Source organism: Brachyistius frenatus, unplaced genomic scaffold (genome assembly GCF_029030835.1).
Source record: "Brachyistius frenatus isolate BFR_SWC_R1_liver_20210118 unplaced genomic scaffold, ASM2903083v1 Contig_128, whole genome shotgun sequence".
Taxonomy (NCBI): domain Eukaryota; kingdom Metazoa; phylum Chordata; class Actinopteri; family Embiotocidae; genus Brachyistius; species Brachyistius frenatus.
The window spans coordinates 275,983-288,410 of NW_027210727.1; the positions used below are offsets into that span (position 1 = coordinate 275,983).

The 12,428-nt window shown below is 43.5% G+C and overlaps 1 protein-coding gene across 1 annotated transcript in view; it reads right to left on the reverse strand.

Moving 5' to 3' along the window:
- runx2b (RUNX family transcription factor 2b) overlaps nt 1-484 on the reverse strand; it is a 40,752-nt gene extending 40,268 nt beyond the window's left edge. Inside the window, exon 1 of the mRNA XM_069714232.1 lies at nt 397-484. Within this exon, the coding sequence (XP_069570333.1) occupies nt 397-454 (58 nt within the window). The 5' untranslated portion in view covers nt 455-484. The remainder of the gene's footprint in view (nt 1-396) is intronic.
- Nucleotides 485-12,428: the final 11,944 nt, after the last annotated feature.

Below are 12,428 nucleotides of genomic sequence, written 5' to 3' on the forward strand. Positions count from 1 at the left end.
CACAAACATGTCATCCCCCTCTTCCAGAAATATTTATAAACAACACATAAGAGTAAATATTGCAATCTCTAAGTGCAGACTTTTCTTTTTTTTTTTTTTGGTATTTGTGCACCCAAAAAAAGAAAAAAGAAAAAAGAAAAGCGCCTTGATGATGGTTGGATCTTTCTTCCACCACTAAAGCTTGGATCCTGATAGCAGGGTCCTCAATGACCTCAGCTGATCCCCCCCACTCATCTGGATCCTTCACTCAGATCCGATATGTTTGACCATTTTTTACTCAAACCCCTGAATTCCTCCATCCAAACCTCAACACCTGACCCCAGAGTCCTCCCCGCGACCCAAACCCCCGACCCCAGAACTCCAGACACAACAGCAAGCAGCAGAAGCGGTACTCACCCCAGAAGAAGTTTTGTTGACATGGTGTCACTGTGCTGAAAAGGCTGTTCGATGCCATAGCTGCCTCTGGTCGCAGCAAGCCCCACTTTTGTTCCTCTGCGGTTTCCGTGACCCTTGACACGTCCTAAACCAAGAGCATGTCATGAGGAAAAAAAATGGAAAAGCCATCCACAAGACATGCTTTTACGTATCAACTATTCAGATGACCACAAGTAACAACCAGGTCTGGTTTTATAGAGCAAAAAAAAAAAAAATTGCAGAGGCAAATATCGCCTTTGCGGATAAATCAGATGGTGTCGGACTTGCTTGCTTGGCGAGTGTGGTTGGAACGTACTTACTCGCTTAGCGCCGTCCTTGTGACTGGTGCTGGCCCGCGACGATTAACCATTTACACTCCAGGTCGCCCTCAAACACCAACCCCGAGCCGCACGTCTGTGGTTCTGTGGTTGTTTGGGAGGCGAGCAGAGCCCTCACACAACCCAAAAGGCACCAGCTTTAAAACTCGTCTCTTTCCTGCCCTCCATGTGCCGTCACTGGAGAGCCTGGGTCACATGCCCTCTGACGTCATCACGGCACAGCAGCGGAGTGGGACAGCCTACCGTTGTGGCTTTCTTCCCTCTCTCCTCTCGTCTTCTCTTCTCTCTGGACTTTTTTCTCTCCTCCCTGGCTCCCCTCCTTCCTTCTCCTCTTGCGCGTGGTTCGGCAGCGTTTTCCAGGCTCTCTGGGGACTGGAGTCTGACGCTCCCATGAGTCAGGAGGCTTCAGTGGGGGCAGCTTGTTCAACCGCCCATGCCCCCCTCAGCATATGGGGAACAGTGCTCTCTCTACTTTGCTCTCCCTTCACTCTTTCATCCCCCTCCCTCCTCTCTCCTCTCTCCCTCTGACTCGGCTGCTCCTTCCCTCAACTCCTTTAACAGGCTGCCGTGCTGCTCCTGTCTGCCTCTGAGCAGGGAGAGCTGAGCTTGGTAAGATTTGAGGGTGTGAGTGAAGAGCGAATGGCTGGCTGGCTGGCAGTGTGAGACTCCGTGTGTGTGTGTGTGTGTGCGCGTGTGTGCGTGTGTGTGTTTGTCCGCATGTGCAGCAGAGAGAATGGGGAAAGAGAGAAACCTGAAGGGAAAGCGGAGGTGGTGTGACACATGGCTTATTTACAGAGGAGTGAGTCTGAAGAAGTTTCTTCCGTCTGAATTTGTTGTCTTTCTCCCGTCTCACACGCTGCTGGGTCACAGACAGTAGTCGTGTTATTGCGTTGTTACCGTAACAGCCGTGTTTGTGTTTGTGCATGTGCATGGACGTATCCGAGCCTGCGCTCAGCTTTTATTGGCTCTCATGGAAGCGACAGACGGGGGCGATTCCTGTAAGAGGCCATAGATCACGGCCACCTGTCTCCTCCGTGGAAGAGACGCCTTCTCACACACATGCAAACACCCACACGGACGGACACAGACACTACGCAAGGCCGGCCTGCCAACATTGTAGTGCAGAGTAGGCAGGTCATCACAATTAGGAATGAATCATCACACGCCACACACGCACGCACGCACGCGCACGCACACGCACACGCACACACACACACACACACACACACAAACACAAACACACAGCGATTCCCACACATGCTGTACACACCCTCCCACATCTCAGCGTGGTTCCTCTTTGATCAGCGATCACAGGTGTTTGTTTCAACAGATCAAAAACACAGACGGGGTGTTAGTGCAGAAGTGGAGGAATGTGAGGAATGAAGCCGGGCGTTCAGTCAGGTTCGAAAGTGTTAAACTAACGTTTGTCACTATAGCCGGTGGGCAAGCGTGACTAAGCAGTAAATAGTAAAATAGTGCCCCGGGCTTTTTTCATGAGATTTGTTATTGCCAGATGAAACTTTTAATCAGAAATGATATATCGCTGATGTTGAGTTATGGGCTGTGATTAAAAACAAAACAAAACAAAAAAACATTTTCTCACTAACAAGATGGTATCTCTCCACGTCGGTAGATTGGCTTTTATGTGGCATTGGCTTTGAGATTTCACACAGTCAGTGTCTTTAGAGAAACAATGTTGCCAATACTACACAGACCTCCCCATGGACTATTAAATGGCTGGACGTCAATGGTGGCTCAGATAAAAACACTGTTCTGTAGATTATTCATGCTGCTGCTGCTGAATTCTCTGGAGCACCCCAAGCAACCTTACTAGGATCTCTACTGTTTTGGGAAGCCAGTAGATAACAGACACTTCAAACACAGTCAGATAAAGTCAAAACGTTTTGGGACGATGTTACATTAAATGGGAAAATATATATATTTTTTTTATTTGTTTTATTGCCAACTCCAAAACTAGTATAATATAGTGAAAATAGGAAGTATTCTCTGATTGTTTGGGTGTTTCTTTTATATATATCAGAGTACTATTTGATTATTTGACTTGAAGTAATTTATAATTTTACAGCAACGTAACATGATATGTTAAAAAGGTAGGCACTTTGTTCTTACAAATGTTTTTACAAAAGTTACATCACAGCCCCGAGTTAAACAATTCAAAGTGTGTACATTTGACTGCATTAAATTGAAGTGAGGCCAAATGACAAATTTGTAATTTGTGTTTGCACTCAGGCAACATAAAGAAATATAACTTCAAAATTTGTCAAAGCAATTAACGTAATAGACCAAATAAACAAATACTATCTGGCTAAATGCTGAAATGAAGCATGCAGTCATATTTTAGCAAAGGAGTCTGAACCATTATGTTTTTCTAATAATTCTGACCTTAATTTAGGTTTAGAGAGAGAAAAAAAAGTGAATAAAAATGTCAAACATAAAGTATAAACACCACCCCCACCCCTCTCACCCCCCACATTCCTCAGCACAACAGCATTTCCACAAGTCTTCGCCACCTACCTTATTTTTGTGCAGTGAAACATTTTCCTTGGCCCGGCACTTTGTAAATATTTGCTGTCTAAAACAAGAACATGCCTCTTGAGCTGCAGCGCATGTTACAGAATCCGTAGGGAAAGGCTATTCAAATCCTGCAAACACACTAACTACCACAGTGCATACACAGCACCGATTTCTATTTAGAGATTTGATCGATCAAGTCACGCCTGCAATTTAACTTCACTCTAAATATAAAAACAATTTAACTGCATCCTTAATAATTATCAGACCGTTTGGGTCTCCAGTACAACAGCACAGACAGGCTGCACATGAGGACTAGTTTGGTACGTGATACTAAAGTATTTCCAGAATAATATTGAAGGTCATGTATAAACATCTTTAAGGTTACTGCAAATGGATGCTTTTCTGTCAGAAGCGTTAAACTTCAGGACAGAGTCCAGCCCCGCTGTGAGTTCTGCTGAGCCTCAGTAAATTATATGCAGTATGATTTGCACATCGTGATTAAATCTAAAACACGGGATGAAAAAATAAAGCAGAAATGTCAAACCCCGCTCATATGGCAGGAAACACAACTTCTTGGGTGGCACGGCATGCGATAAACAACCTTGATGGCGAAAATCTGAACTGTGATGATGTTGCAGTCTCGGATATCTCTGCACAGATCCTTTAAGGACGGCAAAGATTGTAACTGGAAGCAGCGGAGGATGCCCCCCCGGTACAGTAACGAAGTTTAGTTAAAGTCGGCCAAATATTGTTTTACTTGCCCCGCTCTCGGTCAGGTCGAAGGTTCAGCCACCTTAAGAAAACCACAACAACCTTTTTCATCACTGGAACCTCGACTGAAACTGCTGCTCGTCTGAAGATTCAACTCAACTACGCCTTGATCTAAACTGGGAAACATGCAAATGGAAGAGTCCGATTATTTTTTTTATAAGAAAATTGTTTATGGAACATTTGACAACTCGACTTGAAAACTTGTTTATCGAATTTATGCCGGCCCGATGGGAGGAATATTTGGAAATTATTGAGAGAGGAGCCAAGCGAGGCCGAGTCGGACTGTGAGCATTTAAAGTTTGTGTAAAACACAGTGTTTTAATGGTTTTAACATATCTAATCATGTGTATATAAGAGGAGGAGGAAGTGCTATACAGCAACTCATTAAATAAAAACCACCAGTGTGGAAGCTACATTTTGCTGAAGAGACAATTTTATAATATATGTCCTTCTTGCTGTCAAAAAAAAAAAAAAAATCTTTTATGTGAAGGTAATAATGTTTAAGGCTGGAATATGATGTGGAATATAATATTTCATTCATTACTGCCTCTCCACTGGTGGCCGTATACTACCCTCGCTGTACTTGTGCGTCTGTGCGGCGCTGAAGAGCTTGGCCATGCTCTGAGCTCTGGCCAAGGTCTGCCCTGAGGACTGTGGTTGATGGCCCACCCTGCCAGACACTTTCTCTCTCCTACCACTCAGGACCACACACCTTCAAATGGACTCACTTTGTTATCACAAGCTCTCATAGAAACATAATAGAGGTATCATGTGTTGGAACACGCTTAAAATGACACATGCTATTAGCGCAGCGTGAGAGCGATGGCGAGCTGCTTCCTCGCTTTGTCACAGCAGACGACCTTCGCAGTCGACCGCTTTCACATAAGATGACTTCCTCGCAGCCGAGTATTTCAGGAAAAATATTAGGGCATAATGACACCTAAGATGAGTTAAAATTAACTCAGACTGAGGCTGTCTGTACTCGTCTCTTCTGCGAAAGCTAAAAATGACGTGACATAATTAGCCCGGCGCAGACATTACACACATGGAGGGATTACAGTATTAGAAAAGGAAGGGCTTATTAATAGCCCCTCTTTGGCCCGTGTTGTGTACTCTCTCTGGCGAGGCATCAGAACGGCCCGGCCGGGGCAAACAGGCAGGTACAGTGATTCACTTTAACAGGCGACATCTGTAAAACGCCAAGGTAGTTTACACTGCGGCCGAGCCCGAATTAACGTGCTTTCATTGGAAACAAACACCACTTGCAATCAGCTTCTGTTGGCCGCTGGTGTGAACGTAAATATCTCCTCACGGCGCTGCTGAAGGCAGAACGGCGACCGGCAGCCACTTCAACACGGTCCAAAAACTATGGAAGTGCAGAAACATAATCTTTGACGCCATGTCGCCAAGAAGATGTTGATGTTCGACGCAAATTGTTTGGTGAAGTACGGTATGGCAGACTCTTAATGAAAAGTAGATATTTTTCTTTTGGAGTCCAGCGGTGGTATTTACATCTTCCAGTGACTTCAGGCCCTTTCTTGTGGTGTCTGGACAGCTGTTTTTGGAGTCACAGCTTTGAGGGAAAATAAAAGTCGGCCTTTAAGTAATAAGGGGAAATGTTTAATATCGAATGGCGCGCGCACAACCTAAACACACATTAAAAATAGCTCTCGGAGATGTGATTACATAAAATTGCAAAAACGGGGGAAAGTCGGATCATTGGTGTAGGCAGCGATGAGGAGGAGGCTGTGGCTGACCACCGAGAGACTGAGCCGTTTCTTTTTTTTTTTTTTTTTTTCCTCCATTCCTCATTTTAATCAAGGGCCCGGTCCAGGATAAACAGTGCCTACCTACACTGCAGTTCAAACAGCGAGGCCCGCCGAGACCCAAGCGATGATTTCTAAATGTTCACTGACAAGTTGGTTTAATTTGTGTGCTAAGTAGATGGAGTCCGACTTATATATATCTTTCTTATTTTGGCGTGCATACCACTCTCCCGCGATTTCTCCACCTCTGAAACTTCATGGCGCTTCCTGAATGAAAAGCATGCTGGTCCTCCGCAGGTCCCGCTGTCTGGTTTATATATGCCATGCTGTGTTAAAGGTGAGGACAGGTCCAGCCGCGGAGACCTGAGCTGAGACCTACAGCGGCTCCTCCATACCGAAGATTTCCTCACCATGCCTGAGGACCTCGCTGATGCTCCTGCGTGCTTCACCTCCAGCTTTACTCTGATTTCCTCCACAGTCGGTGTCCAGTGAGGCCGGTACAGTATAGTTGCGGCCACTGGAAACCCTGTCATTGTGTGGTCAGCTGTCAACAGCTGAGAGAGTTCACAATAGCAGCGAGGCCCGAGGTTGACAGAGTTCAAGTGACTGAACTGCGAAGTCAGCGTTATAATTACATCGCGCTGATGATACAACTCCACTACAAGGCTGAGAGTCACATGACGCCCCCGGTCACATGATGCTGTCACGCCAAGCAAATGTCAATAACACAAATGACTGTGCGTCATGCGTAAGCGAGTGCGAGGAAGAATAAATTAACTCTGCGCGGGCCGTGACTCAGATCTGGGGGGTCACAACAGCCAATCACAACCTGAATGAGCTCACAGATAAGCTGCCCATTATGTGTCTCAGAAACTCAAGTTTACTTGCTGAGGAGAACAAAGTGCGTCTGATGAAGGCAGACAGCTCACTGGAGAAACAAGCTATTATGAGGAGGAGTTCGGCACTGTGTCACTGACAATGGGGCAAACAAAAGGCTCTGTTGTCTTCTCCAGTCGGTGGGTTATTTTTTTGTTTTTTTCTGTGGCGCTTTTGTGATGGATAATTGCCCTCCTCACATGATTTCATAACGCTGTGACTCGTCTTTCAGTCCCTGTTTAACACAATAACAAGATAAAAAAAAAAATAAAGAGGGGAGGAAGGAAAGGGATCATCTAAAACTGAATTTTTAGATGTTCTTTAGAAGTGGCCGCTTTTCTTCATTGTGGTGTATAATTTTAGAAAGATGTATGAGCAGGACACCGACTTGAACCAGTCAAAATACAGCCTGAAGCGCAGGCAGGACTGCAGGACGGCAGGACGGCAGGGAGGCAGGCAGGCAGGCAGGGAGGCAGGCAGGCAGACAGGCAGGCCAGCTCCCAGAGTTCACTGGCTGCATTGTCTTGGGATAATCATTTGAAAAGAGTGCTCACACAAATGTACCATAGTTTATGGCTTTATATCATACTGATGTCTGAATATCAAATTCAACTCAGATGGGAATACTCCAAGTCAACCCACATTAAAAATGGATAAAAAAGTATATTAGTTTACTTTTCTAACAGTAGAACAACGACACGGTGTGGGATAAGGAGGCGATATTTATCACCTGCACCTCTTGAAAGATTAATGTTTTGTCTTGTTGACAGTAGTATACTAAATTCTGCAGAAATGCCTGACTGTGTTTCAACCCCAAGGACTGGGCTGAACTGTAAACACTGTTTTCAAACACAAAAGCCAACTGTATGTGCGCGGAGGTAACCCCCGGGCCATTGTCTATTAGATGCTCGCTAGGTATGCAATCTCTTTTCTGAGTCAGCAGAGATCAATCCAGGACAAGCCAGCAGAGGAATGTATTTACTCTTCGTGGAGAAAACACTTCACTTCAAACAGAAAGTCTGATCACATTGTAATGAATGTTGGAATATGACTTATCTAAAAACATATCAGTACATGGGAGTGCATATATTACAGTGTAGCAGGACAGAGCTAAACACATAATATTTAGTGTTAGAAAACTGCATGTAAATTTGGCTTACGGCGCTTTAAGTAAGAGCATAATACTCAAAAAGCCTGTTGAGCAGAGGCGGATTAGAATTTGCTTAACTGAAATACATTTCATAAACAATGTGTTATTTTTATCATCACTACATTCAAAATAACAAAGTGTTATCAGCAAACTGTACATAAATGTATATTTGCATCTATATGTAAAATTTAACCATAGCGGTCCAATTCTAAAAGCAAAAACGTAAATAAAACATCTACATGTGTCTTTCCCAAGACTCAAGACATCTGAACGGTGCCCTGTGGCAGCGACACATTTGGAAGAAGCCTAAACTGGCATGAGGACCTAATGCTGTTCCAGTTACTGGGGACTTCTAATTGCATGTCTCCCTGTAACAGACTGTAGCAGACTCTTATTTCCAAACAATGTAAAATACTTTTGTGCCCTTTTAATCCCAAACAGTCCCAAAAACTAAATATGAAAGGAGCACAGCTGCAGTTAAATGAGCTTTCTAATGTGTCTGGTTTGAACAGTACACTCACATATTGTTGCCTCTCCAACGCTATTTTACAGATGGTGGTTTTGGGATGCGTAGCTGTGAATTACAATGACGTTTTTTTTTTTTTTTTTTTTACTCTCAAAACATTCCTACAGCCTGCAAAGATGAAATGCTGGAATCCGAGGCACGATGCTAATTTGAAGACAGAATAAATCTATAAATCTGACTGGCCTGGGGCTATACAGCCATGATAATTACAGGTTGACTTTACAGACATGCAGACATCTCTCATCTGCACTGCTAATAGTATAACCAGCAGGCTGCTGCGTGCTCGCTTAGTGTCTAGCAGTAGGGGTGAGCAGAGGTAAGCTGTAACAATGATATCATTATAAAGCAGAAATCGCTTGGCTCAAATTGCATGTTGTTATGATAAAGATTTACTGCAGCTTAAAGACAAGGATCTGTTTGTCTTTACTCTGTGTGTGACTTCTAGGACTGTCCGTTAATTACCAATAATTCAGAAATGAAAAAAAAAAAATGAAAAAAGAGAGGAATGTAAAGCCAGATGTTCAGGCGATGCCATGGCATTAGTTGGCAGCCAGAATTAAATCATATTTGTGTCCCTCTAACAAACAAACAGGCATCTCCTTCAACTGGCAGCGTGGCTATCTGAGGAAGATCTGACACTACGCATAACAGATGATCTGGGAGGACAGGGCTGCATCTGGTTGTAGTTAAATCCTTGTTTTGCTGTGTCCTTCAGACTTGGTGCCATAGGCCCAACTGCTCAAGCAAGTAGAGTTCATATGAACACAAAACCAACCATGCGGTGCCTGGAAGACTCCCCACAGAGGTCAGCTGCAGGACTCACCGGCCCAGGAGACAATGGATCGGGACAGGGTGGATTGGATCGCTGCTGCAAAAAAACACGAGAAAGAGACATTTGAGACGTTAAATAGACCCTTGGCCATGTGGGGAGCTTCACTGAGCTAGAATTTTGGAGACGGGGCAAAATGTAGGCCTGCTCAGATTTAATCTGCGCTGTTAACAAAATGTATTCTTTTCCTGTTTCTCATTTTATTTCTCCGTGAAGTTATGGGTTTTTTCTCAGCTGTCTGGGTGGGCTGGATGAGTTCCACATTGGTGGCCAATCAGGACAGGTAGGTCTTTGGTCCAAACCAATCAAACTCTCTCATTCTCTAATACGTGACGAATTTCTACGCACAACTGCTAACACGCCGTCTCCGCTGACAACAGGCCCGCCCTGCACCGGTCGGCCGTTCTGCCTCTCCGACTGCATTTGTAGGAGTTCATCAGAGGCAGTTATATTGTTTTTGCATGGTCAGACTTTTCCGGGTATTTTTGCGGCCTCCTGTTTGCACACCTGGCGGAATTGTGAAAGTTTGTCTTGGGTCATGTGTGTTTACCCACCCCAGGCCCCAGAGGTGACCCCATCACGCCACCGACAGGGAGGCCAGCACTTGCGTGTGGCGATTTCCAAAGTGGCCAAGTTTGGAGGAGGGCCACACTGCCTGTGCTGCCTTTCAAGCAATCTGGCCCCGCTCTGGCTGTGCCGGGAGCGGTGGTGTGTGTGTGTGTGTGTGTGTGTGTGTGTGTGTGTGTGTGTGTGTGTGTGTGTGTGTGTGTGTGTGTGTGTGTGTGTGTGTGTGTGTGTGGGGGGGGGGGGGCTTGTTGGCAGGGAACTGCTATGTTTTCAGAAGCACAGACTTCTGGCAGCATCGCTCAATATGATGGAGAAAAATGCCTGCTGCTAATGAAAGCCAGCAGTGTCTCTCCAATTGGACGGCAACCCAAAAGGCATTATGTAACTGAGATACCGTAAACATTTCAAAATTGTCTCTCAACAAATTATCAGTGTTTATTTTTTCCACATTATGTCTGATATTTTTGAAACAGTTTGTAATTGAAGGAAAAGCTCTGAATGTGGACTAAGTTTCTTTTGAAACCAAGGACATTTAGTCTGCAATTATTTTTCTATTCCATTATCAAACAGTCCGTTGGCCGTAAGATTTCAGGAGGGCAAACACCAGGCGTAGTTTCGAGATGTTATTTGTAAGGACCTAATTTGTATCAATAAGCAATCAAAATACAAAGTCTGACTTTGTGGCTTTAGGTCAATGTTAGATGTTATATTTAGGAGGTGTAATTTGACTTAATTAAATCAAGATCCTGCTTTATCAGAGATGTGCAAACACTGCATCTGCAATAATCGGCGGCTGGTGAATGCTCCTCTTTCACTCATGTTTTGATAGCGGTGTTTTTGGCCCGAGCCCAGTGCTGCACCTACACTATGTATTAGTCAAATATTTATCTTGTTCAGAAATACGTGGCTATATTGAGATGGAAATTGGGTAAGATGATTTAATGGGCACACCAGAGGACCTTCTTGGGTGCCAAAGTTTCGCAATTTTGGTGGTCTTCTCCCAGAGATCAGACACCCGAAGGGTCGTTTAGGAGACCACGAGATGCCATGATTCAAGACCCACTGAGGGGACATGAAAGTGTGCGAAAGATGGAAGGTTCTGGATGGCAATTACTGCTCATCAAGGCAAATTTCAAAGGGTGACTAAATTGTTGAAAGTCTTACAATATGAAAGATTTACAGTTTTTCCCCTTGGTGTCTTCCCTAAAGACTCGGGGTGGGGAAGCAGCATTTTTATGTCTGCACAGACATCATTGCTGCACAATTAACTATAAACTCCTCTTCACAGGAGGATATTTTCTAAAGCTCATGGAGTTAATCTAAACTTACATTTGAATTGCAGAGACATTCCAGCCTGTCCAACGTACATATTTGCTGTACTGTTTACTGTATAACCATTAGATCCCACTGGAATAACAGGAGTGAAACATTAAAGACAAAATCTGTCTCTGTCTTTATTTGGAATTCTAAATCTTCCTCCCTTTGACTTTTTTGCTGCAGACCAGCATAGAAAATCTGATTTTCCAGTATATTAAATGAACCAACTTTCACTCAAAATAGATTGAAGGAACACTTCATCCTTAAAGCTGTTTCCTCTGGAAGATTCCTAGCAGTATTTGAGAGCTGAATAAGTTTCTAACTTCACATTGCACTTCATATATCACAGTTACTGTCAACTGTCATAAACTTTAAAATAATATTTGTCTTGTTGTATTTTTCTCCGTGTCATGAAATTTGATGAAATGTTCTAAAGTGTCTTTTTGTGTTGTCCTTTGGATAACCAGCCACGGGGATAGATATTTCCAGAAGGTACTACTAAAGTTACAGCATGAGGGGAATGAATCAATATACCCGAGTTCTGCTTTTTCACTTTATAGTAACACTTAACCACTGTACAGTTCATGGTTTAAAAACATTGAAAGTACCTTTAAGTTTTACCATGAATAACAATTTATGAACTTTTACTAAAAATGCTAAGGTGATTTGCAGCAATTCAGGGGTAAACATAATGTGCAAACAAAATTAATATCATGAAAGCTGTATGTCTAGAAGGGTAACAAGTATAGGGTGTATTAGCTGTGTGTATAAATTATGAAAGTAATGTTAAATTTTGTTGTTGTGTGCTTTTGTGCAGTGTTTGTCTGACAGGGTGTCAAATGGGCCCATGAATTATTTCCAAAGGAGCCATTTCTCCATCAAGAGAAACAGAAAGCAATATTTCTAAAACTATACACGCACTGAATAATAATAAATAATATGAGAATTTTTAAATCTAATGAATAGGCATATAATACATGTCTGCTACAACTATATAATTTAATGCAATCCAGTACAACAAACCTGCCACAAATCCTTTACTTAGGAAGACTCAACCTTTGTCCTTGACCCTCCACTGACCCCTGAGACTTCTGCCCCTGGTCCCCGGCCCTCTCCATTCCTTCAAATGAATACCAACGGATTCATGTCAACATTAATAGCCTGCTAAAATCCTGACCCTGTTCATGATTTTTATTGGACAATTGGGTGCAAGGAGGTCAAAGTGGTTGGCAGTTTAATGATTTATCCATATTGGCCTCTTTCGCTTAAACCCTGTTCCTTTAATGTTTAATTTCATTGCATGTATGATTTCTCACACTACCTGTGAATCATGTGGCTG